Source organism: Lontra canadensis, unplaced genomic scaffold (assembly GCF_010015895.1).
Source record: "Lontra canadensis isolate GAN:19392208 unplaced genomic scaffold, GSC_riverotter_1.0 scaffold94, whole genome shotgun sequence".
Lineage (NCBI taxonomy): Eukaryota > Metazoa > Chordata > Mammalia > Carnivora > Mustelidae > Lontra > Lontra canadensis.
The window spans coordinates 6,648,975-6,675,362 of NW_022631088.1; the positions used below are offsets into that span (position 1 = coordinate 6,648,975).

At 61.4% G+C, this 26,388-nt stretch overlaps 1 protein-coding gene across 1 annotated transcript; it reads right to left on the bottom strand.

The window, feature by feature from the left end:
• Positions 1-1,887: 1,887 nt before the first annotated feature.
• Positions 1,888-24,894, bottom strand: FAH (fumarylacetoacetate hydrolase). Its single transcript, XM_032836857.1, has 14 exons — positions 24,722-24,894; positions 20,254-20,364; positions 19,505-19,626; positions 19,025-19,074; positions 17,114-17,204; positions 15,174-15,271; positions 15,011-15,063; positions 12,885-12,984; positions 12,076-12,206; positions 10,779-10,854; positions 9,411-9,457; positions 7,548-7,649; positions 6,765-6,882; positions 1,888-2,054 (listed from the first exon to the last, which is right to left on the bottom strand). Exons 1-14 carry the CDS (start codon positions 24,800-24,802, stop codon positions 1,975-1,977), a joined length of 1,260 nt encoding a protein of 419 aa, XP_032692748.1. The 5' UTR covers positions 24,803-24,894; the 3' UTR covers positions 1,888-1,974.
• Positions 24,895-26,388: the final 1,494 nt, after the last annotated feature.

Consider the following 26,388-nt stretch of genomic DNA (forward strand, 5'->3'; position numbering starts at 1 on the left):
ACTGAAATCAGCCAAGATTGGAGATTCTGGCCCAGGGCTCGGCTCTGTCAGAGTCAGCTGCGTGAGAGCAGGTCTGAGCGTGTGGACTCCCAGCCTGCGAGCTCTAGAGACGCCAGTGGTCCCCCAGTATCCATTCTTCTCCTCCTCTTTAGCCATGGAGCTCTGGTTTTAACTGAAGAAACAACACATTCAGCTCAAAGATCGCTTCCCCAGACTTCCTTGCAATGAGGTGTGGTCTCGTGACTAAGTTCTTACCCAAGAAATCAGATGAGAAGTGTGACATGGAACTCATCGCAGGGAGAGGGAGGCTGCTTAAACTGACCTAACTCAGCCAGAAGGGGGTGTTCTATCCGTCCCCCACCCCCACCCTCCGCCTCTTGATTTCCTTCCTCTGCCAGCCTGGAATGTGGGCACAGTGGCTGGAGCTCCAGCAGCCTCTGGTACCACGAGGCAGCCTTGAGGATAAAAACCACATGCTGAGGATAGGCGTTGTGGGCTCTCCAGGACACTGTGTTGCCATAAAATCCAGACCTCCCGGCCCTGAATGCTTTCAAGGGAGAAACACCAGCCCTTCGATGTTCCTAGAAGCGACACGCACACTCCATCCTCTGGACTTTGCTTGACTAGCCCCTCGGCCTGGAGCATTCTCTCTGCAGATAGCCATCCAGCTGGCTCCCTCCCTCCCTCTGGCTGCCTGGCAGGAAAGCACTGAGAACCTGAGACTTAAGCCTCCCCTGACCACCTGCTTATGATAATACCCCCCCCCCCCACTGTCCCAGAGACTCACTGCTACCTCGCACGCGGTCTGTCTTCCTTGTCCCTCTGCTTACGGTCTGTCTCCCTCCTACTGGAAAGGCCCCCTACGAGGGCTGAGGGTGGGTGGTTCTGTGCTCTGCTGCATCTCTTGTGCCTAGAACAGTGCTCGACACAGAGGGGGCTCCCAACGAAGATTTCAGGAACGAATGGATGGCATGATCTGACGGACAGGCTCTGAACGCTCAGCCCCGCTCCCAGGCTCTGCTGTGAGGTCCGTCACCTCAAGAGAAGTCACCGTGGACCAGGAACCCAGCTGGGTCTGGAGCTGCCTGTCTGCCATGGGTAGGGCTCACTCTCCTGATTCTCGTGGCCTTATAAGGGAAGCAAAGCGAGCCACCAGCCCCCTTTCTGGTCTCTCCGAGTTCGGGCGTGTGTGTCCACAACCTGGGGGCTCTGCCCGAGGCTTATAATGTGCTGAGACAGCCACAGAGCCCGTGGACCAAGTCCTTACCTCATGTACCCTCACAAGTGAGCCCCTAGGGAATACTGGGTTTATGGGGTGCTGTGACGACTTTATGTGTCGACTTGGCTGGGCCATGATACCCACATGTTTGGTCCAACATTGATCTAGATGTTGCTATGGAGGCGTTTTTCAGGTGAGATTAGCATTTGAGTGAGTGGACTTTTGAGTAAAACTCTCCATAACATGGGTGGGCCTCGTCTAATCAGTTGAAGGCCTTGTGAGAAAAAGGCCTGATCTCCCCAGAGGAGCAGGGAATTCCACTCCACACCACCTTCAAAGTCTTCACTAGGTCTCCAGCCTCCTGGCCCACCCTGCAAATTGTGGATTTGTCAGCCTCCACAATCACACGAGCCACATCTCTGTACACACAGGTATCCTCTCGTTTGTTTCTCCGAGGACCCTAACTAGTGCAGGCGCCACTCTCTTCCACACTCCAGGGGACGTGTGATGGGAAGGACGCGGATGCGCATCACTCAAGAGTGAGGAAACAGACGAGTGTCTCTCAAGAGCCCCCTGTAGCAGGTCAAGGGCACGAGTGACGCTCACACACCACGACAGCACAGGCACAGAGTGTGAAGGCTGAGCACACAGGTTTTATTTATCCCTGCACAAAGCACCAGGCCCACAGCCCCACAGACGGCCGCTGACGCCCAGACAGGATGGGGAGCTCCTCATATCCAGCAACGCAGAGACGATCACGCAGGCGAGAGGGCGGGCAGCACTCTCCCGGCACACTGGCCAAAGCCGATGCGGTACCCGTTCCCCTGGCAGTGTCCTGGGACGGAGGACAGGGTTAGCCACGAGGCTGCCGGGCTTGAGGGGAGTACAGCCTGAGCCCAGTCCGCTCTGCCTGGCGCAGCAACGACAAACACATATTTTCAACAGAAGAACCACCGTCCCCAGAAGCCGAGCAAAGCCACGGTGGGACCGAGAGGCACTCCAGGCACGCCCTTCCATCAGGGGTCCTCGGAAGCACAGGCTCCGCAGCTTTCCTGACGGGGGCCACCCCTCCCCCAAGGGGCTTGGGTTCAAAGCCCAGGTCTGCGAATGCACCAGAGGCCACACTGCCTGAATCCCACAGACGCCTGATGTTCAACTGACGTGGGCTTCAGCCTCTGATCCCACTTCTACAGGATGAGGGAAAGGCGGGGGGAGGGGGGCATCTGGAGAGCGGGGAGGCCTGGCTAGATGGGAGTTAGAGGGCGCGGTGTGCGCGGTTCCGAGAGGCCAGCGTGGAGGAGCCTGGAGCAGGAAGGAGGGAGCATCTGGGCTGAGATTTGAAGGCTGGGTAAGAGCTCTCCACCGCGGTAACAATGTTGCACGGAGCCCCAGGCCAAGAGGCACGTGCGCTGCCTTGGTCCCACGAAGCCGCCGCGTGAGCCCGAGAGGCTGCCTACAGGGAGCCCTGACGAGCCATGTTAAGGACTCTGAGCCTGACTCTGAGGCCACTGCGGCTCACGGAGGAATTTCCGGCAAGACATGACAGCTACAGCTGTGTTTCAAAGAGAGCCCGGGGGCTGCCCCAGAGAGAAGGCGGAAGCCTGCATCGCCTCCCCCCAGGCACTGAGCCTCCTGGAGGCCAGAGCAGGTGAGGGGGTGGCGCCAGGGCCTCCCGCAGGGGCTGGCCATGACCTTGAGTCACACAAACCCACCGCCAGACACCCCAACCTGCTGGAGAGAGGCTGAGTCTAGGGTTGTGCCTTCTGGTGCCTGGTTGGGATACGAGGAGACAAGGGTCCAGCACCCATGAGAAAACACAAATATCAAAGCGACCAAGTCAGAACGGCAGCCTCTTCCAAGGGCCTTCCTCCTGGCGAGCCGCAGGAACTGATGTCCATCCTCCTCTCTGACTCAGTCCATCACATGGCCCCTGCCCCGGTCCCACGAGGACACCACCCACCTCCTGGACCCACGACTCCATCATCTCCCTTCCCACCTGCCGTCCCCATGGGCAAGGCCGGCCACACCCTCCCCACCGCACACTGCACAGCAGGTGGCCGAGATGGGTTCTCCCCCACAGTGCTGCTGACAGCTTGGGCCGGATGTCACCCACTAGCGAGGCTGGCTGTGCATGGCGGGACGCTCAGCGGCATCTCAGGCTCCTGCTCACGACAACCAAGGTTACCTGCAGACCTGTGGGATGTCCCGAGGGCAGAGCTGTCCTGGCTGAGCCCATGGGTCTAGAGGACAAAAGGAGCCATACCCGGCCAGGGAGGGACCCCAGAGTGTCTCCGAGACCCCAGGATGCTGCCCCCGGGTCTAGAGAGGAGAAGCTGGGACAGGTGTGTCCATGCAGGAGTAGAGGGACCTAAGAGGTCAGAGCCAGCTCCCCTGCCTCTCCCCTGCCGCCACCAACTCTGAGAGCAAAGGTGAAAGCATACCCACCCCTTCTCTGGAATATGAGCCGAGCATCCCGACCTCCCCAGCCCTCCCTGGACACTGAGCTGCAGCCCACTCGCCGCTCCATCCCACCAACGGGGGTGCAAATCCATGGTGCAGCCCAATCCCCCAGCTTTCCAGAAGGCCGCTCCTGCCGGCACCTCCAGGCACACACTGTCCTCCCACAGCAGAGCCCGGGGCCATGGGACCAGCCTCAGGGAGCAGTGCTGGGCCTGAAACCAGGGGTTTCTCTGCCACCGGAGCATCAGGAGAGCCCAACCGCATCACGGCATTGTACCAAACCAGAGGAAACGACTTCGGAAAGCAGATGGGGGAGGGTTGCGACCTTTGGGGGGGCGAAAGTGGTGGGCTTTGTGTCCCAAGGCCATTGGCTGCATTCTGGGACGGCCACCTGCACACCGTGTGGCTCTGTTCCAAGTCCTTGACCGCCCGGGACCTCCAAGGGTTTCTCTGTAAACCAGAATAACGGCACCGCGGGAGCCCAGGTGGCGATGCGTGCGGGGAACACGCGGCTCCTGGCACGTGGCCCGCGCCCTGTAAACCACCACGCTGCTGTGTTCCTCGTGCAGCTCTGCGTCTGACGTCAAGATTGCCCCCAAGAGCGTCGGGCTCAGGATGGGGCCGATTCCACACGTCACGTTCTCCTTCTCTATGTTCCTGGGGAAACGGTCCAAGGTAATAGATACCAGGGAAGAGTCTGTATCAACACCAGAAGAAAGGAGATCCTGCAGAGGATGGGGCTGTGGAGGCCAGGAGACATGGGGGGAAGAACAGCGGGGCACGGTCCATGGACGGGGAAGGCCTCCCCTCCCAAAAGTGGGCCACGGAGGGAGCACGAGGATGGACACCGTTGGCGGGGCTCACGGGGGTTGGGGGAGCCGTGGAGCAAGAGTGGTGAGAAAACAGACGCACAGCCTGAGCTGCAGGGCTGCAAGGGAGTGGTGTGGCTGCACCGATGGGGGCTGAGACCCTCCCACAGCCACATGGGCTCCTGGCCTGGGCCGCTGCCTGATGGCTAGGTGGGGCCCCGGGGCAGGGACAGGGAGCTGAAGCTGCCATCGCCTCCTCTCCCATCCCATCTCCCTCCCCACCCAGAACTCCAAAAATGCTTCGGGCTTGGTGCTCTAGACACTAAAGGAGGGCCGAGGGCCTGCAATGGGTCCAGAAGCATCAAAGAAACCCTGGAGATAAGACTGGCCACAGAGAGGACCACGAGCACAGAGATGTCCATGGCCACAGAGAGGACCACGGCCACAGAGAGGACCGGCGCTGCACCCCAGCTTCCCCCAAACATGATCCCAGCAAGCAACCCGCTTGCTGTCAACCTGAGCTCTTTGCTCTATAAACCGGGGCAACGAATCCTGGGCCAGGGGCTCCGGTGAGTGTAAGACAGAGTCTGGTCGACGTCCGCGCTACGACAGGATTGGCCCCGGCAGGTTCTCAGCAAACTCCACAGAGCTGGAGTCAGGCCGTGACGGGGCTGTGGGGACAGTGAGGCCCAAGCTCTGCCTGCACCTTCTCTACCAGCTCCGCATCGCTTACTCAGGCAACAACGCACGACTCCCACTGTGCGTCCGCACATAGTCAGCCTGCAGAGACATGTGGGGCCACCGGCCCTGGCAGCGCCGCGCAATCGGCTGACCGACGACCCCGAAGAACTCGGGCGCTCGGCTCTGGAGCCCTGACCGCACCCTCACACCACACTTTCTGCAGGCGTGAGTAAGTTAGGGTCCTGGATGCGGGGATGACCCCAGCGGGCCTTAAAGGCCATTGCGAGCGCGCCACCGAGACGGGCAGCCACGGAAGAATCCGGGTGAGGACGGCGGGAGAGGCCGGAGGGATGTGGCCGCAGGGGGACACCGGGAGCCACCAGTAGGCGGCTGAGGCCAGAGCGGGTCCTCCCCGACAGCCACTGGAAGGAGGGCGCCCTGCCGACCCTTGGGTTTCAGACTTCTGCCCCCCGGAACTGGGAGAGAGTGAGTTTCTGTTGTTTTAAGCCAGCGGGTATGCGGCCATCTGTGACAGCAGCCCAAGGAAGAAATCCAGGCTGCTAGTCCAGCCGGGAGACACGCGCGTACAATTAACCAGAATTCGGTGTCCTAAGGGCACGACCGGGGCTGAGCGAGATGGGAGCCCACAGGCACGCAGGCGTCCGATGGGGCTCCCCCAAGGGCGGGGCAGAGTCAGAGGAGCGGCAGGTGCACACCAGCAGCAAGAGGCCCCAGGGAGCCAGGAGGCGGCCCGGAGCAGACAGGGGACGGGAACGCAGACCTGAGGCCGGTCTCCAGCGGCAGGACAGACGCAGCGGCCGGACACACGCCGGCAGTCCCGGCATGGAGGGGTGGCTTGGGGCAGGCAGCTGCACAGAGGGGGCGTGAGGCTTTGAAAGGCCGCTCAGCACCCTGTACCCACAGAATGGGGTCAAGGGGCGGCCCACAGAAGAGACAGCGGCCCGAGGACAAGGCCAAGGAAGTAGGGCGACAATGTGACACTCAGGGTGTGAGCATGAGCACTGGCGTGCCCACGGACCCACATGAGAGTGTTCTCAAACACGGGTCTGGAGAGACGCACGATGCTGGGAAGGAAAACAAGGGCTTCGGAGTCAGGGTCCCGACGAGAACTGCCCACGTGGGGACCTCAGTCCCAGCGCCTACTGGCAGTGAGGCCCCCAACAAGCGATTTAACCCTGCCAGGGGCTCCCGAAGACCAGACCCTGCGTCTGTCTTACTCATGACTGGAACCCCAGAATGGGCCTCACAGCCGTTGTGTGAGAACGAAGGAACAGGGGGCCCCAGCACGGCACAGCCCAGAACCCCGCGGGGGCCTGCCACTGCTCCCCAGCTCTGCTCAGGAGGAAGGGAAGCAGAGTGGGACTCCCGGGGTCTTTCCGGTCCCGGGATCTGAGGTTTAAAGTCCCCAGTGGCCAAGGCTGGGGGGAAGGTCACAAGAAACAGATGTGGCCTGGGAAAGCCAGAGCGGGGATGAGATCGGACGGAGGGTTTCTGGGCCTGCCTGGAGCACGGCGCGGCCGGAACAGGGCCCATAGGCGAGGGGGAGACGCACAGAGCCGCGAGGCCGTCCTCACCTGTTATGATGACTTCGTCGCCGTCCAGCAGAAACTTCCTGGTGTGTCCATCCCCCAGCTCAATGGCCTTCGTCCCCCTCCACGACAGCTCCAGCAGGGACCCGAAGCTCTCCGGCTCCTTCGTCGCAGCAAGGGGAGGGAAGCCTCACATGTACTTACATCTCGGCGAGCACGTCAGGGGCAGAGAGCGGACGCCTGGCAAAGCCGATGAGCCCCGGGCAGGGACAGGGACTGTGCCCCTCAAGGACCCTGCCTCGGTGGGACCTCTGCCCTGTGCCCTGCTGGTGTTGTTCGGAACTCGGGCAGCGCTGGAACAGGGTGCCCAGGCCTCTGCCCGCCCCGGGGGCTGCAGCGAGATTTCCCATCGACCTGCCGGCTGTGGTCAGGACCCGGCAGGCAGCGACAGGCACAGGCACCATCCCCTAAGGTTCTATGACTCTTCCACAGGCTCACGGTGGCAAGGGGGGCCCGGGGCAATCTCAGAAGGGCCATCTCATCCTGGGAGGGTGCGCGTGAGCCGGTGACAGCCAGACACCACAGCCAGTCCCTGAATCCCCCCATGTGTCACTCTGTCTCCCAAGCAGAGGAGACAGTGTCTCTAGGTCTGCACCTGGCAAGGAAACCCCTCATGCACCCACCCCGGACGAAGCTGTAGAAGGAGGAGTTGTAAGTTGTGGCCCCAGGGTGGGGGGGAAGCCCCTTCCGCAGGACGTGCTCAGGGCCTCTGGTCCGTGTGCAGAGTAGGCTGTCTACGCGGGCAGTGCCCAAGGCTCGGAGACTCACCGGCCCGCTGATGGTTCCAGAAGCCAGCAGGTCCCCAGGGCGCAGGTTGCAGCCATTAACGGTGTGGTGGGTGAGCTGCTGGAGCATCGTCCAATACATGTGCTGTGGCAGGGACACGGGGACAGGGAGGAGGCTCATCCCAGCCTCCTGGTTGGCAGCTTGCACAGCCACCCATGACAGACGGCCTCCCCGGGGCTCTCTCCCGGTGCCCCAACCAGCTCGCCCCGGTCGCTCACAACCACCACGAGCTGTCCTCCCGGGGTTCCCCCTCCCCTCGATCCTGGCTGTGCTCTGGCCTCAGCTCCCCTTGCTCCCTCAGGCATCCCCAGCCCGCCTTCTCCAAGAAGGCTGACCTTCTCCCTGCTCAGATGTTCAGTCTACAACCTGCCCATCTGCCTGCGGCGCTGTGAGTACCCCGGGATCCCAAGCTGGCATGCTTTCGGACCTCAACAGCAGAGGCTTCTCTGCCTACCGCCGCCCCCTACTCCGTGTCTACCCCGTCTCCTGGCTCTGAAGCCCAGAGCCAGCAGGATGTCAGGCGGGCCCGGGAACGAAGCAACAAGAAGGGGGCTCCGGCTGGGGAAGGGGGCCGAGGACCACGGGGCCATCCGGACGCTCAGATGCAGTGCCCGCCCACAGCCACTGAGATCTGCCGCTCCTGGAACCACACGTCCAGACGCAGGAGAACTTGGAATGGGCTCTTGCCCCCTGATTTCTGAGCTGCCTAAGGAGCCCAGAACAACGTCCCATTAGAAGGGAGACTAGAGGAGGCAGGACTCTGCTGCTCAGAGAATGCTCACGTGTTCGGGAAGCACATGGAAAGGTGTCCAGCTGTGTGACTCCCAGCGAGACGCAAACACCTCGCTCAGAGCTTGGAGCAGCTCGAGGGCCAAGGTGCAGGGCAGCCCCACCAGGCAGCATGAGCAGCGAATGGCCGCCCAGAGGGGACGGGCTGCAGGGGTGTGTGGGCTGGCTGGAGCTCCTGGGGACCACGTCTGAGTGTAGACACCTATGGGCTCTGCAAGCCAGCGGCGGCACTTCTGGACACACCCCACCGGAAAGTGCCCGCGCGCACCCATTTCTGTACTGGATTGTTCCCAGGGAGTCTGTCCTCGCCCCAGAGGAAAACAACGCACGTGTCCACCAAGCATGGAGCGAAGAACCAGTGCTGGACTGTCTCCGGAGACAGAAAGTCCAGTGGACCTACAATAATGGACCACAGCAGACGGCAGCGCCACGAGGACCAGCCGCCCGGCCCAACCGCACGGCCACAACTCGGGAGCAAGGGAAGCCGGAGGGAAGAGAGCGCGCGCTGTACCCTCCGTTTCCATAAAACTGAACAAAAGACCGAGTTCACACACGGCCACACAAGTCTGGAGAAAGGTCCCCTTGCGGGGGGAGGGGGTGACGACAACATGACTGGAGGGGGGTAGCGGGGGGCAGTGGAGGGCCTGCAAATCTCCCATTCCCCAGCCCGGCTGCTGGCCACGCAGGGACGTTGACTCTGAATTTGTAGGTTTTCCCGCGTGTGTGTTCCGCTTCGATGAGAAGCTCGGTTAAAGCAGATATAAGTCGCTGGGATCAATCCGTTCCCCGCCAGAACAGAAGAAGCCCACAGACCCTTACATGAACATCAATCGCTCCCCCCAGGAAATCACAGGTCATGTCCACACGGCCTGCATCTGGAGGGGTCTCTGTGGCCTCGTGGTCTCTTTGGAAAGGAATAGGGCCACAGAAGCTCCAGGCCCATGCACTGAGCCGTCACCGTATCCCAGCATGGAGGCAAGCCTCCGGTTCCTTCCCGGAAGGACGACACCACCTCCCACCCTTCCAAGAAGCGGTCAGCCCAGCTTCAAAGCTCACCTTAAAATTGGACTTGCACACTGTGGCCGCTTGGCTCATTCCTTCTCCTGTTGGAAACAGGAGCAGCGTCGACAAGGGGAAGTGACTCCTTGGATCAGGGAGGGGGACCATTTGTAAGGTAAGCTGTTCTGTGGCCCGTGAAACAGGCAGCTCACAGTACATCGGAGCAGGGACCTGCCCAGAGGCGAGCACCGGGACACTGTGTGCAGGTCGGAGCCCGTCTGCCTCTCCACTAGACGGGCAGTGCCAGGCTCACGATGTACGTCAGCAGGATTTATGAACCAGGCCGGGACCCCAGGCCACGGTTCCTCAGCCGTGCTCATGCCTAGAAAACCCTTTACCCCCTCAGAAACCTTGGCCCTGGCTTCCCCTCCGAGACTGCACAGAACAGGTGTGCTCTTTGGCCAAGGTCAGGTCAGGGTCCCCATGCCTGCCCCGGGGCCACACCTGTCACCCAGATCCCAACTGGGGCCATGAGAACAACACATTCAGGACTGGGACAGGGACGGGGTCTTGGAAGCCATCCCTGAACTCAGTCCTCCCCGTCTAGATCTTTCTATGTCTCTGGACATCACGCCTCCTTGATAATCATCCCTTCCCCCACTGGGCATTCCCCTGGATGTTTCTAGGCAGACAGATGAACCTAAGACAGAAATGGGCCCCAGAGAGGGTCGTTGGGTCAGAAGAGACCAGCCTAGATCCAAGGACACCAGGTTTTCCTCTCAGCCTGGCCAGTAGCCCCCGAAATGACTTGGGGTGAACCCCTTGTCCTCTCTGAGCCTCATCTTCCCACAGTGTAACATGAAAGGACAGATGGCACCCTGGGGCAGACAGACTCAACCTGCAGAGGCAGAGCCCCAGAGCTGAGCAGGGGCGGGGCGGGGTGGGCGGGAGCCACGGCCTGCAGAGCCCCGCTCCTGACACTAATGTTCTACGAAGAGCCTCCAGGGCACGCAGGCCCTGCGAGGTTTTGGGAGCCAACCCAGGGTGGGGTGTGGGGGATGGCTGTGCGGCCCCAGAGAGCAGGGCCAGGCTTTCCAACAGGCCCAGGATGGAGCATGGGGCATGTGCGGAGGCTGGGCAGGTCCTGGCTGGCGGGCAGCGAGGGGACTCAGGCAGGGGCGGGAGGACCCGGACTCCGTGCTGTCTGGCAGTGACAAGCTGCTGATGCCCTGCGGGCCCCTGTGGTGTCCTCTGAGCACAGGGTATCCCACCCCTCTCCTCCCTTCGCAGGACCCCTGCAGCAAGTGCTGCCCTCTCCCTGCCCCGCCCCCGCCCCCCCAGGGGCTCAGGAGCGATTGGGCAACGGCGCACGGCCACCTGAACCCACCGAGGCCTCGGACACACCACCCGACTCCACGGCAGTACCTTTCAGGGCGACGGAGAGGCTGATGTCAAACGTGTAGGGCCGGTCATGGCGCAGATACGGGAGGGGCTTGGGGTCCTATGAGGGCAGAGCACAGCACAGGGGCTGCTAACAGATGGTGCCGGCCTGGGGGGTCCCCACAGTGTACCAGCACCTGCTCTCCCAGCATGGGGCCGCCCAGTCCCCCAGGTAGGAGACCCCCCCATACAGCAGGGACCAGAGTGGTCTCCCAGTCCAGGCTCAGGAAAGAAGCCGGGGGACCACCCGCAGCTCAAGGGCACAGGGGTCAGACCAGATATGCCCCAGAAAGCCAGGGACTAGGCCCTGTGGAGGCAGCCCCACGGCCAGGCTACGGAGTCCACACGGCCGCCCACCGCCGTGTCCCCGGACATGCAACGCACGAGTAATCTGGGGTGACTGTAATAGTTACGGGTTTCTTTTTATGATTAACTTGCTGGCTAGTGACACAGGCAGGGATATAAAGCAAAAACAAACAAAAAGCCCTTCCTTTTCTAAATACATTATTTGAGTTTAAAAACGGGACCTGCTTTAAAAGAAAACTTCAAATAAGTAACAGGCCCCGCGGAGACGGTGTTGGGAAGGGCCGGCTCCCAGGAAGGCGGACAGGAGAGGGGCGGGAGGGATGTGGCGGCTGTGGGGGGGGAGGGGGGCTGCTTCATGAGGAACCAGCTCGCAGGGGGACTCCAAGCTTTGAACATAACAGATGTGAGTGTGGGAGGGCAGTGTGGGTGCCGGTGCCCCAGGAGGGAGTTGCGGGGACAGCAGAGGGCTGAGAGCATCCAGGCCTTGGGGAGACATGAGAGGCAGGGGGACAGAGCGCCGGGGAGGGGCTGGAGGCTGCCAAGTGCCCAGGCGGGAGAGGTCACAAGGCGGGAGGCCTGGAAAGTGGGGCTGAGACCATGACCCAGGCTGGCTCCAGGCTGCACTCTACAAGTTGGGCTCCAGGGGGCGCCACCGCACAGAGAGAAATTTGGTAAAGTTGTGCAAGGTGGTGGCATGGGCAGGACCCCTTCTCTCCCTACCAGCTGGCCTCCGAGGACTCTGAAGGGTGTTGAATTCTGTGTTTTCCCCCAAGAGCTGTGCGGGGAGCGGGGAAAGCACAGGCAGGATGCTTGGTGCCAGGCCTGCCTGGGGTCACAGCAAGGGGTCCCCCAGCACGTGGGCACACAGGGGGCACTGAGCTTGGCTGCAGATGCCCACAGTGTGGACAGCTGGTAGGCAAGCAGCCGGCGAGGCAGAGGCCCTGCGGGTGCAGCTTCCTGCAGAGCCTACACCTACCTGCTCCGGGTTGGGCACGACGAACGGCATGAGGGCCTCCATGGGCACCACCCACGGGGAGATGGTGGTTCCAAAACTCTTCCCGAGGAACGGCCCAAGGGGGACATACTCCCACTTTTGAATGTCCCGAGCTGCAGAAGAAGGGCCAAGCAGGGCCTCGCCCCAAGGCTCTATCCTCCCTCCACCGAGGAGCACCGGACAGAGCCCCGACCCCGGCCAGGCTGCCCGGGACCACGGGAACCACGGGCAACAGCGTTCAGGGCCAAGGACAGAGGTCCTTTGAGGTCACGGTGCCAGATTACAGCAAAGAGAAGGGGGAGGCAGGCATTCCCCCAGGTAGGGACTGGAAGCCCATCCTTCCCCGGGGATGAGGGGGTGGGAGGAGGAGATGCTTCCTGGGGACTCAGACACTCGACGCAGGGGTCAGGAGCCGCTGCGACAACGAGCTGCTTTAGTCTGAAATCTCTGCTCGGAGACTAACTATAGTCTCTGGGCCCCGGCCCCTCCCTGTGAACGGGGGCACACGGGGTCCCAGCACCTGGTGGGGGTTGGGCACAAAGGTGCTCGGAAATGTCAGTTTTACCCCCAGGTAGCTTCCGGGAACACCGGAGATCAGAGCAGGGCAGTAACGGACCCGGGACTCAGAGCCAAGATGTCTGCGTGACACCCGAGCCACGCTCCCAACCTCTCGCCCGCACCAGACCCCGAAACCAGCCACGGCTGCTGAGACACGGCCAGCACCCAGACTTCAGCCAGAGCAGGGCACACACAGGGAGCCCGGCCTAGGACGCGCACTCCCCAGTAATTACCACTCCAGTCGTTCATAAGGACCATTCCAAAAATGTGCTCATGGGCTCTGGAAATGGGGATCGGCTCTCCAAAGTTGTTCCCAGGGCCTACAAAGAAAGCCTGACGCGGGGGAGAAGTTGATCAGAGTGGGGGCACTGGCCTGGAGGGCGGAGTCAGGCATCTCCAACCCGGGCCAGGGACCAGGACTGCCACCGGGGACCCAGGTAGGCTACGAACCCGTTGCATTTCTAAGTCACGAATGTGCGTGAGCGGACAGTGGGTCACCCTGGGAGAGTGGGGACCACCCACGGCCTCCTGACCGCCCTGGACCCTGTGACTGCCCCGCTCCCCCACGCCAGCAAGCCCCAGGCCGCTGTGCTCCTTCCCCTGCACGTCTGCACCCACCCCACACGCTGCATTTCAGCTATGACGTGAAACGACATGCATTTCTGCATGACAGCCACGCTGGGCTTATGGGGGACAGAAATCTCGGGGTGTGTCCTCGTGTCACGAAAAATCAGAAGCCTGCCTCCATAATGCAGCCAGGAGGGCCAGAGAGGGTATCCCCCACTGTCCCCAGCCCACCACCCTCCCCCTCTGCAGAGGCGTCACCAACACGGTGCTGGGAAGCCAGCAGAAGCCCGAGACATCATCACAGGGAGAAATGGGGAACACAGCGGTCAGACACACAGAGAGCAGCCTGTGACACTGGCAAAACCTGTCAGTTTGATTTGTTCTGTGACAGTGTTTAAACATGGCAAATCTTTCAATTTAGAGTTAAAAATTTAAAAAACCAGGGGCACCGATTTCTGCAGAATCTTAGCACCACCGAGAGTGGGTAGTCCATGCTCCCCACCCCGCACCGTCTCCGCACACCGCTCGGCCTGGTGTCCACCCCTAACAGGACCAGTACAGACCCACACAGACCCTGCAGGCCCCCTCAGACCCACACCCACCCCCCGGCCTCTCTGGCGCCACCAGGCTGGCCCACCTCCTCTCGGGGTCACAGGGCACCCTTGCCGTAGGAAGCAGAGGGCTGGCTGGGAAGGCCTTGCTATAGGGAAGTGCCCACGCATTCCTGCCTCTGGGTGGAACCCGTCGAGAATCCCAGGGCACGACCGGAGGGACAGGGATCCAGCCTGCCTCCAGCCAGCCCTGGCTTCCCACAGCCCCAGCGGGCGGCCCCACAACCCCTTCACCTCCACGTGCCGTCTCGGACACTCACAGGTCCCCAGGACGCCGCCTGAAACCACAGGTGCCGACGGGGGGAAGGTGGGAATTCCCAGCCGCCCACCTGCCCGCGTGTGCCCCCACTGGGCTGCTCCTGCCCTCTCGCTGCCCACAGAGCTGCGCCAGAGTCCTCCCGCCCGGTCCAGCTCCTGCCCCGTCACTATCTTCGTCCCCGTGCCGTGGGGACTTCCCAGAGTTCAGCGCCCCTGGTAGAGTGCACAGCCCTGCGGTGTGGGGAGTGCTCGGGGATGAATGCCGGCGTCCTGGGGCGGAGACGACGGTAGGTGCCCCCGTGCGGGACGCGACCCCCGGGGGGAGAGCGTGTGGAGGGTGCTCGGGGGCTCTCCGTGTTATTTCTTACAACTGAGTGTCATTCTACAAGTGTCTCAAATAAAACGCTTAATTTAAAACCGGCAGGCCTGAAACAGCCACGGTCCTGACATTACGTGGGCCTGAGCTCCGCAGCCGGGTGGTGGGGCGGCGGGGAGCTGGGTCGGGCAACCCCGTCACACAGAGTCCGGCCATACAGAACACACACAGGCGGGACTAGCGGGTGCAGACGCCCAGCTGCTGCGGAAATACGGGGCCTGCCTCGGCCAATCACTCCCTAACCCTGTTCCCCGCGTGGCTCTGTCTAGGGGCACCTTGTCCACCGTCCACTGGTGACTCAGGAACAGAACGCCCGAGCACCGGCTCCGCCCCGCCCAGCACTCCGATTCCCTCACTCGGGGCGTGTCCGCCAGAGCCCAGTGAGCTCCGCGCCCCAGAGCCCTGCGAGCTCCGCGGGGACTGGGGGGACGTTGCCGGTCACCCCTTCGCAAGTTCACAAACACGGAGGCAGGGGAAGGAGCCCGGGCGGCCCTCCCAGGGAGCTGCTGCCGTGGGACACCCACACGGAGACAGAGGCCTGGCTTACCATCTCCAGCTCCAAGTCCAAGAGCCTGCAGGCGCCGTAGACGGGCGGCTTAGCTGGAAGGGCAGCAGGAGAGAGAGGCTGTGGAGGGGGCCGGGCCCATGGAACCAGCCGCGAAGGCACACGGAGCAGGCACCAGTGAGGCCTGGGTGCTGGGGCCACTTACAGTCGTCGGGGCTCATCTGGCCCATGGGCCTGCGAATCGGGGTGCCAGACACCACGACGGAGGAGGCGCGGCCGTGGTAGCCCACGGGAACGTGCAGCCTGACGGGGGCGGGGGGGGGGGCGACCGTTACACACCGCAGAAGAGATTTCGACAGTTTCCAGAATCAGAAACAAAAAGGAGTGCACACGCATACACGTGGTTCCAAAACTCAAAGGTCATCCCAAGCGTCCATCCACGGGCCAAGGGATAAGCAAAGTGTGGTCTACACACGCCGTGCACGGGGACCACCGTGAGCACAAACACGGGAGGAGGGGCTGGCCCCCACCCTGACTCAGAGGAGCCGCGGCAACACCGTGCTGCCCGGCTCGGAAAGGCTGGCACGAGTCTGCTTCGGAGCCATCGCGGAGAGTGGTGGCACCCGGAGCTGGGGAGGGGGCCGGGCGAGCTAGTGCTTCACGGGGACTCAGCTGTCCCAGATGAGAAAGTTCTGGAGGTCAGCTGCAGCCTCCCAGAGCTGGAGAAGCAAGGGCACAGCCTGTCCCCTGAGGGCTCTGGAGGGAGCACAGCCCGGCCAGAACCTCGACCCCAGGCCAGCCCCCAGAGCCCCCAGGGCTCCACGTCTGTCGTCAGAAGCCACTGGTTTAGTGCAGTCGCGCGGCTGTCCAGGAAGCAGAACCAGGACCACAGGACAGAACCACGTGGACAGGGACATTCTGGGTGGGCTGCACGTGTAAACCTTTGCCAGGTAAGGCTCCAGGTGGTGCACAGAGCAAGGCAGACTATCTCCCAAGTCCTTGGGCTGGATAAAGCCTCGGGATGGCAGGAAAGCGAATGTCATTTAAAAAGATGACAGACGTGTTCAAGTTTACGAGAGTGTAAAGCTTCTGTGTGGGGAAAGACAGCAAAGTAAGAGGACGCCACGCCAGGAGGAAGTGTTTACCCTGCTCCACAGCGCAGGGTCCGTGTCTATGACCTGCAGACGTTCCTCCAGACTCATGAGAGAGCAGGGACTGCACCGAGCAGTGGGCAGGGAGGCCAGAACGTGTGTGGAAGACTATGGAAAATGGGCAAGAGTTTGGCCCCTGGGGGAAGGGAGTCAGAGGGTGGGCGCACCCACACCCTGTGTGGTAAAGGACACGTGCAGAGAGTGAGAAGGGCATAGCCACGGACAACCTCACCTCCGACACTGGAGAGAAGCCCGTTCACCCTCACCTGCGGGTGGACACGGCCCAGCCGCCCCACTGGGCCTGGAGCCTGCACCGCAGAGCTCGGTCTGCCCTGGACCCGCCCGCCCTGCTCTGAGGCCTTGGCCTCGTCGCTGCGCATCTCTGGGTCATTAACCTGCTGTCTCCGTCCTTCCTCCTCCCTCATCTCGATTCCGATGGACGTCCCCAGGGGACAACACAGCATCTGGCTCCCTGTTCCCAGTGGGGCATGGCCCTGACCTGGGAGTCAGGAGCCGCCCCTGGCCCTGTCTGTCCTCGGGCAAGCGCACCCTCCTCAGCCTGCTTTCACCCCACGAAACGGGGTTAACAGTGGTCCCAGCCTCGGAGACCCCAGCAGCCCCCGTGCAGATCCCAGAAATGAACTTGGCTCACGCTGTGGGCCGACCACACTTTGGCAAAGAGCATGGGTGCGCCTGAGAAAGTTCCAGGCATGGAGAAGGCTGGGGTGCGAGGCGTGCCCACAGAGCCGTAATCCACGGCTTACGAAGGAAGGAGCCGAGAAGGGCCACACATGCTCGGGGACGGACCTCCGGCCCCTGTTCTTTGGACGAAGGGACCTGGAGAACAGAGGGGCGGTCCCTATGAGGTGGGACACAGTGGGTCCCAGGCATGGGGGTCCCCCACCCCACCCTGGTTTCTTGACCCTGGGAAAACGGGCTGGTGGAAGGGGAAAGGCCGGCTGTGTGCTGGGTGCGCCCCGGGGCCCCGACACACCAGTTAGGCATCAGCGCATTCTCCTTGCCGCGGAACATGATCCCCACGTTGGTGGCGTGTTGCCGGGACGAGTAGAAGTCCGTGTAGTCACCTGCAGGGCAGACACGAGGGGTCCCCAGGGTGGCCAGCTGCCCGGCACAGGGAGGGTCGGTCTCAGAGACGGGACCACCAGGCGTCTCGGCCATGCCCGGTCCCGGAAGCACACCCCCAGCCGCGCAGTCCAAAGCCCGGCTCCAGATGCCGCACCCATGGGCCTCACTCACGGTTTGCTCTGAAGCACAACGAACGAGGAACCGAGACTGAAAGAGACCACGGACACCCTCCCCCTCCTGGGGCTTCCCGCCTCTCCGCTCCCGGCCCGGGGCTCTGCTCCCCACGCCTCTGCTTGAGCTGCACCTGCTCCCTGCTCGTCTGGGCTCAAACCCTAGCAACACTGTGAGGACCTTTCCCCCACTCTTTCTGGCATGATCGCTCCAGGAGGGAGAGGAGGAGGAGGGGGAGGAGGGAGAGGAGGAGGAGGGGGAAGAGGGAGAGAAGGAGGAGGAGGGGGAGGAGGGAGAGGAGGAGGAGGAGGGAGATGAGGAAGAGGAGGAGGAGGGAGAGGAGGAGGAGGGAAGGGAGGAGAAGGACACAGGTTCTACGGCCCGGAGGTAGAGAAGGGGGTGCACTGCCTTCACAGTCCAACCCCAGAGGTAACAGCTGAGGGATTCTTGGGAAGAAGAAATCCATAACCAAAAACAAGAAAGGTCACACCCAGGCCTCATGCGTCCCGGGCCAGGCGCGCGGTTCCAGAAGCCCCGCTAACAGGCGGGATGGGGTCGTGTGCGCGATGCCACTGAAGGGTTCACTGCAACATCGCTCAGTTAGTAACTTATGTGTTACGTGTATTTTACCCCAATTCAAACACATTTCTATAAGACCGCCTTAACTAAAAGCTCGTTTCTCCTTAACAAAAAATAAAGGCTACTAGAAACACAGGGAAAGAGTAAGGGTGATGCTGGGATGGACAGGAAGGCTCATGCACAGCGTGAGGCCGTCCCCGTGAAGCCTCTAGAAGAGGTGGCGCTAGAAAGACGGCGGGCGCCTGGTGTGGGCGCAGGGCTGAGGGGCTGGTGTCTCAGGAGCGGGCGGGGGCCGGGCTGCAGCCGTCCGGCAGGGACTCACACTCCCAGACTGTGCCCTGCGCACCGCGGCCCACAGAAGCTGTCCGGAGCAGCAACACAGGCGGCCGCGGGAGAGCCCTTGGAAGGAAGCGGCGGCTGCGGAGTAGGGGGAGGCGGGCGGCTTGACCCGAGCACTGTGCTCTGCCGCTTCAGCTGCTTTCACCCGCACACCCTAGGATGGGGTAAGGCCTGATGCACGGACCCGTCCTTCAGAAGGACATTCTCCACCAGGAAGGCCCCAGAGGCTGTGCGAGGACGCAGGCTGCAGAGACAAACGGGGCAGGCACAGCTCAAGGCCTGCTGGGGCCCCGCAGTCCTGGGTTCCCGAAGCCCGGAACAGGGGCACCAGCACCCAGAGGGTGCAGGGCCTCCGTCTGCTTCAGCTAAGGGAGTCTGCACAACGGCAACTCGCCGACTGAAACTTCCACCAGACCCCCTGCCGGGGGCTCCGACGGGGGTTCTCCAGGACCCTCTTTCCTCAAACCCCTGACTCGGACTCACAGATGAGCTGGGAGCATGTCCTGTGGCTTCGAGGACAGAGCAATTTGCTGTCAAGGGAGCCAGTGCTAACTGCAAAGTCCAGCAGCCGGCAACCCCCTCGAGGGCTCTGGCTTTCAGACCAGCCTGGGTCCGTGAAGGGCCAGGGGCAGAGCCCTGGACCCCGCCCCATTCCCACCCCCGCCAGGCAGCACTCCAGCCGTCCTGGCCCAGCCCACTGAGCGGCTCCCGGTGCAGGGACCCTACGTACCTATGGCGGCCGGCAGGTGCATCACAGCCGCAGCCTGGCCAGTGAACGCTCTGTAACACAGAATCAGGGCCTTCAAGGTCAAACGCAAATTGGGAGGGGGGGTCCCTGCTCTGGCCGTCCACTGCAGGCTCAGACCAAACCAGCCTGGGAATCCTGCTCTTGGTCTCTGGCGAGCACCCCAGGCTGGCCTGGGTCCGAGCAGGCTGCAGCAGGCCTCCCCGGGGAGAGCATGGGCCCGCGAGAGCCACGACGCCTCCTCTCTAGAAAACAAGCCAAATTACTCCTTCTCTGAGAGCCACGCACGGACACGGAAGGTGCTGATGCAGGAGTGGGCCGGACCCGGCCGGGACCCTCCAGTCCAGGCACGTGGGGCCTCCCAGTGGGCCCAGAGCCCCCCTGCCAGCATGCAGTGGTGGCTCACAATGGCCGTGACTGTCCCCTCCTCCCCACCTGCCCACATCACGTTCGCGTGCCCCTCACCGTCTCCGAAGCTCCGTGTCGTCTCGGAGCCTGGCGTGGCTGGCGGACAGCAGGTTCTGCAAGAATGCTCTCGCCTCCTTCCAGGCAGCCTGGCCCAGGCCCATGAAGCTGTTGAGGGTGGGCTGCACAGGGACAGAGAGGGCAGATGGCCCATGGGAGAGGCTGGGGAGAGGGGCTGGCTGCCTTCAGGGCCCTCACACAGCCAGGACTTTCTCTCTGGCCCCGGGGAAAGTTTCCCCCAGCACCCCCAGTTTGCACACGATCGGCAAAGCCTGGGAGCCACAGTGCTGGGTGCTACTGGGGACCGCCGAAGGTGGCTGCCTTCCTGCCCCAGAAGCACACCCTCCATCTGCGGGGGCTCAGTCCCCACACACCCAGCGCCCTACGCTGGGCAGTTCTCAGCCCTGGCGCCGTGAGAGCAGCAGCACCGTGGTCTCGGGGCTCCGATACTAGTAGCCATGTGACATGGGCAAATCGTGGCTCATTTCCGATGAAAGCCCCACCAGGTACCGAGGATCCAAGTCCTGTGCCAGAAGGACGGGAGACATGTGTGGAGCTTTCCGCACATGGGACGTGCTTGATAAACACCGTCCTCCTTCCTGACCCATGGAACGGATGGACGTCACAGCACCTGACCATTTCCATGGCCGTAAAGTCACGTCCATCCCACAGGGACATGGACTTCAGGCTGACTCCCAGCTGGTGCCATTTGTAACAAATGCAGCAGACACGCCACATCAATGTCCTACCTGATCGAAGACATCCTGGTGTTTGGAGAGGACAGGCCCCGTGAAGAGGTGCTTAATGACACTGAGGTCCAGGATCTGGTCACCAATGGCCACGCCGATCCTTGGCCTTGGCTGGAAGGGAGACAATATGGTCAGCGCTGGGAAAGGACTTGGCAGGCTTGATTCTTTACTTGAAAAATCTGTCTAGTTAGGAGCCTGTGGGTCCCCCCTCTAGATGGCCCTCTAAGGAGAGGGACTGAGGAACTGGGTCCTTAGTGCCTGACCCCAACTCCCTTTGTCTCCCAGGGGACTGAACTGCCCCAGGGATCTCTGCCCGGGCAGAACCGGGGACCCTCTCTGCTTCCAGGACAAGGAAAGAATTTATGTTCACTGAATGGGAAATAAATCCAACGTCCCTTGGAGAGGGGAAGGTGCAAGAGGCCTAGTCCAAGCCCCTTATAGAGGCAAGTCCCCAGAGAAGTTCCTCGGGTACTGCTTGAATGCCTCTGGTGATGAGGAGCTCACCACCCCACTGAGCAGCGGGATTATTTCCCGGGATTAACTGAGGCCCTTCCTCAGGGGAATTTCTTTGCACAGCAGGGCAGAGTGTCCCAGGCACAGGGCTGAGGGCCAGGAGCTTGGATAAATGAGGCCTGCTCTGGCTCAAATGGGACGGAGCTCAGGTCATGAGGGGCCACAAAGCCAAGGTGCTGAGAACATGTGGGCCCCGACATAAAATCCCAGCTGCAGCTCGGACTCCTGGCCCTTGCTCCTGAGCTTTGCCGGTCAACAAGGAACCAGAGACCCAACACCACTGAGCTCCCAACTCTCCCGGGTGGCCAGCGTGGCCAGCTCTGCCATTCCAGCTCCAGAGAGTCTAGAGGTGGGATGACAGGCGGGCCTTCTCCCCACTGGCCGCTCATTTCAGCAGGATTCGGGGAGGTGGCCATCTCCTGGTACCCATTGGGCCCTGGGACTGGGGCAGATGACAGCCACACCCTGACCCAGCCCTGCCTGGGGGTCTGGCTACTCCTCCCTGGAGGCACTTCTGAATTCTTGGGCCCCAGCCTCCCCCTTCGGCAAATGGCAACGCACATGATGGATGAGCTCCTGGACCCCAGTGGTTGCCCTCCGTGGGGTGGGCAGAGCAGACCCTGGAGCCATGTTCTGACCTTGGCCCCAGGCCCATTGAAGGTAGGAAGGAGCCAACGCCAGAGCAACCTCCAAGACCTGGCGACAAGCGCGGGGCCAGCTTCCCCAGCTGTAAGCCGAGCCCAGAGCGCCCTGTGCGCCCAGCTGTGACCTGAGGACAGGGGTTTGTCTACTTAAATGCCAGGGAAAGGGGCACCTGGCCAGCTTCGTCAGTAGAGCTTGTGACTCTTGATCTCAGGGTTGTGAGTTCGATACCCATGTTGGGTGTGGAGATTGCTTAAAAAGGAAATCTTTTTAAAAAATAAAAACTAAAGGGGCACCTGAGTGGCTCAGTGGGTTAAAGGCCTCTGCTTTCAGCTCAGGTTGTGATCCCAGGGTCCTGGGATGGAGCCCGCATAGGGCTCTCTGCTCAGCAGGAGGCCTGCTTCTCTTCCTCTCTCTGCCTGCCTCTGCCTACTTGTGATCTCTGTCTGTCAAATAAATAAATAAAAATCTAAAAAAAAAATAAAAAATAAATAAAAAATAAAAACAAAAAAATGCAGAGAGCTGAACTCTTCAGTGCTGGAGGAGAAGTGGCTCCCGGCCAGGATCCAGGACCCAAGTCCCCACAGCTCTGTCACTCACCATCCTGTCCTTTGGGACGAGTCCCTAGTCCTCTCAGGGCCCAGGGTCCCCTGCCTAATGTGAGGGAGACAAATTGGGAAGAGATAGCCCATGGGTCTGACTATGAGAGAAAGCACGTGCATTGCCTCCAGGTTCTCGCTGACAGATCGCGTTGAGAGGAAAGCTTTACCCCAAGCCCAGGCTGACAAAGACAGAAAAGCACGGGGTTGGGAAGCTCTCCCATGTGGGGTCCAGCCCCAGTTCTGCTTCTTACTCGCTGTGAGACCTGCGGCAAGGTTCTTACCCATTCAGAGCCTCAGTGTCCCCCTCCATGAAATGGGGACAATAACATAATGGCAGGTTTGCTGTGGGAGTTCAATTAATATCTGTAAATCTCTTATCTCGAGGCCACAGGGCCGACATCCATTCAGACAAAAACAGTAATGAAGCTTCATCTCCACACCAGGAGGATACAAACGTCACTCAACCACCGAGGACAGGGGAAGGATGGGTGCCAACCATCCAGAAGCAAAGGCATGGGCTATAGGTTTGGCTGGGGGGGAGGGCAGCAGGGAGCTCCATCAGGGAGGTGACACTGAGGCTGAGTCCTGAAGAGGGAGAAGGAATTAGATCCGCACAGGGTAGAAGGAAGAGTATTCCAGACAGAAGGGACAATACCTGCTAAGGTCCTGAGGCAGCAAGATGCTCTTAGAATGTTCCAGAAACTGAATGGCAGCCAGTGTGCCTGGGGCCAGCAGAGGGCCAGCAGGCAGAGGCAGGGCCAGACTACAGGGAATCTAACCACTCGGCCATGGGCTGCAGACCACCACGGGCGGCGTCCCCATGGCCAAGGCCATCATTCCCACCTTCACAGACAAAGCCTCCTGCGTTCTACCAAAACCCAAGCACCCTGAGATGGCGGGAGGGTGTCTTGTGTCTTTGATCCCTGACCCCCTCCCAGAGTCTGGCCCAGTGTTGGGGTTCTCAGGTATTCCCTGAATGAGAGAATGAATGAAGGAATGACAGGAGACTTGGCGAGCAGACCAGTCTGGAGAGGCAGCCGCGACCCTGCAAAGTCCAACAAGGGCAGGACAGCTTCAGGCGGTCTGCCCCAGGACGACGCCCTGAGCCTTCCAGAATTCCCGAGGGGCGGCGTGCTTTTTCAGAGGCCATGGGAAGGGGCTCTGTCTCCAGCCTCTTCAGTGGCTGTCCCTGCACATTCTAATTGGCCAACAGCAGGGGCTCAGGTCCAAAGGCCACCAGCCACCCTCCAAGGGGCATTCATCCCGGTCATCCCGGAGTCCTCCGGAGTCAGCGGCCCTAGAGCTTGGAAAGAGTGTGGTTGGCTAACATGGGTCAAGGGTTAACCTGCCTCATTGTATTCCTGTCCCTCCAGGGGACCGAGAGTTAACTTTCTGGGCCTTGCAACGTTTGCTCAGGCCTGGCCATTGTGAAACCACACACGGGCTCTTGTAGGCCAAGGCATTTGCTGCACGCGGGCCCACAGGAGGCCCGTCGCTTGGGGTCAAAGGTCTGCAGTGGGGGAAGGGGGCAGACCGCCAGGAGTCTGCCAGGAGCTTCACTTAGCAAATATTTCCTGAACACTGCTGGGAACCAGCAGATTTGGGGCTTCTATGGTTTACAGAGCAAAACATACCGTGAATAAATTCAAGGGAATCCGCTGTCCCCCCGCAGGGACCTTCTTACAGATTTGCTGATAAACCCCTAGTTTTCAAAGATTTCTCTCTACCAATCAGACCACACCTACTAAGTGAAAAGGTCCTTCTTCTGTCCCGAGGGCTCCTTCTGATCAGCAAGGGAATGCCCGGGAGTCTACCCTCGAGCTCAAAGAATTCTAGCTGGAGGGAGATTAACTTGACATCTTCTAGCTCAAGGCCAGCAAAGGGCTCATCGGTCTAAGCTACTAAAAATGCTGAGGACCTCAACATTTCCCCAATCCTAGTTTAAGGGTCTAACTTGTGAGATGAAGAGCGGCCATAACACAGTGTCTCAGGGGACATGACTCTGGAGGAAGCAGTAAGACCAGGGGCTTCGACTGCTCAGCAACACTAACCGGACATTGGGGCACCCGGGGGGCCCAGTCGGTAAAGCATCTGCCTTCAGCTCATTGAGCCCCACACCAGGCTCCCTGATCGGCTGGGCCTCTGCTTCTCCCTCTCACCCTGCTCCTCCCCCGGCTCGATCTCATGCTCATGCTCGCCGCTCTCTCTCTCCCTCTCTCAAAAAAATTAAAATCTTAAAACAACCCTACAAAACAACAACCGCACTTGCTCTGCTAGCCCGGGAGAGACAGCGGCAGGTTGTCTCGTTCCGCATTTAATCCCCCGCACACACCCGCACAAACTGAGGCCCAGAGGCTCAATGATGTGCCCATCCAGAAAGTTACCAGGACCCACATACAGACGCACATACGCTGGGCGCCAGAGGCTCCTCTAGAGACGGCCCCAAAGCCTCCACCCGCCCCCTCTTACTCCCTCCTGCCCTCAGTGACCTGGGGCAAGGGGCTGCCTCCGCGGGGCGCGTCCAGCAGGGAACCACGGCCCTTCCCCACCCCGTGACCTCGGGGCCCTCGGCGGGGCGCGTCCAGCAGGGAAACCACAGACCCGCGTCCTGCCTGGTGGGCACTGGCCACAGGTTTCCGGGACTGGGGCGATGGTCCCAGCGGAGGGGGCACCCTCCCGTCCCCGCCCGGAGGCCGAGTGCGGAAGCTCACGTTGCCTGGGGTGGAAAAGACGCCGTAGGGCAGGTTGTGGATGGGGAAGTCCGAATCCTCGGCCACCGCGACGAAGGACATGCTGGCCAGTAGTGAGCAGGGTCGCCGGCTGCACTCAGCTGGGTCAGGCGGGATCGCGCCCCGGGGGTTCTGCTCGCGACCCCCAGGCCCCGCCCCCGAGGCACCTCCCCCCGGGGCTCCGCCCCCGCGGCCCCACAGCTCCACTGTGGCCCCGCCCCTCGACCCCATAGCTCCACCCCCACCCCGCCCCCGTGGCACCAAGGCTCCACCCCTGGTTCTCCTCCCTGGGCTTCACGACTCCACCCCCGGCCCCGCCCCGTGCCTCCACCCCCTGGCCCCACCCCCACCCCGCCCCCGCAGCTCCACGCTCCGCCCCCGCCCCCGCTCTGCCCCCGCGGCTCCTCTCCCCTCCCCCGAGGCTCCGCCCCGTGGCTCCTCCCCGAGCCCCCGCCACCCGCCCAGGCCCGGCTCCCGTCCCGAGCCCACGGGCACCGCAGCTCTCCTCTGCGGAACGCTCCCGGGTCCTCGCCGTCCCGCACAGTCTTCCCCGCAGAGCCCCGGCCCCCGGGGACACGCGTCCAGCTGCGGGCCCTAGGCCCCACCGACAGCAGCCCCCAACCTGGCACTGGAGGCTCCGCCCCGGGTGACCCCAGCCCGGCACACCCCGCCTCCGCCTGGGCTCCGCGAAGTCCCGTGGGCGGCCGGGACTCGGTGAACGCCCCCCGCCCCGGGCTGGGACAGTCCCGCCGGCGTCCCGCGGGCCAGGCAGCTGCGACACTCCCGCTCCGGGCCGCAGGGACCGAGTGCCTCTGGAAGGCTGAACCTAGTGCGAGTTAAGGCTAAAGTGTAGCTCACCTGCTATTTCACGTTCTGACGCCAAAATGACGCCAACAGGCTGACCTCGGACAAGCCACTCAAGCGCCTTCTGCCACGCGGGCTTTGTCCTCCGCAGGACAGTGTGGATGACCATGGCTCCTGCTCCTTCCAGCGGATCTGAGAAGTGGCGCCGGGGACACAGGACACAGGTGTTGTGTTGGAGAAAGGACGGGAGAGAGGGTCACAGACGACCGCGGAGTCACATCCCCACCCTCCGTCCGGGGCAGGCGGCCACAGCCAAGCGGATGCGGATGGCAGGCGGGCCTCCGATGGAAACGCGGTGCTTCGCCCTGAGCAAGCTCAACTCTGTCCTCATCAGTTTGCTCTTCTGCACAACAGAGGGCAAGAATCGTGCCCACTCTGGGGCCCGAGGGTGGAGCAGTTAGGCCTGGCGCGGAGTCCATCCCCAGTCAAGAATTTTGCCCTCCAGGGACGTCCAACCAGATTGTTAGTCACTCCTTTGTTCCTGAGTTTTGCTTTTCATTATGAAGAAGACAAGCAGAAGAGGAGAGAACACTACTATGAAAGCAAGGGGGTCATCATCACTGACTGAAAACACGTTTATAATATAAATGCAAATTTCTTAGAAGATAACAGAAGAAATAATAAAATTATTTTTAAAAGAGTTAAGATTTTTAAAAAGTTAGAATTAGAAAAATATCGGTTGCACAATACTTATCAGTGCACAAAGTGGTATTTAAAACACTGGCTTTGGGTTGATTTGCCTTGGAATTTTTACATTAGTCAAAAGCTAATGAATTAATAGAAAA

Excerpts from the sequence above, each read along its gene's own strand:
- FAH (XM_032836857.1), bottom strand. The coding sequence starts at position 24,802 with ATGTCCTTCGTCGCGGTGGCCGAGGATTCGGACTTCCCCATCCACAAC. Across the intron at positions 20,365-24,721 it reads TCTTTTCCACCCCAGGCAAC|CCAAGGCCAAGGATCGGCGT; the intron begins GTGAGCTTCCGC and ends TCTCCCTTCCAG. Across the intron at positions 12,207-12,884 it reads CCTTATGAACGACTGGAGTG|CTCGGGACATTCAAAAGTGG; the intron begins GTAATTACTGGG and ends CTTCTTCTGCAG.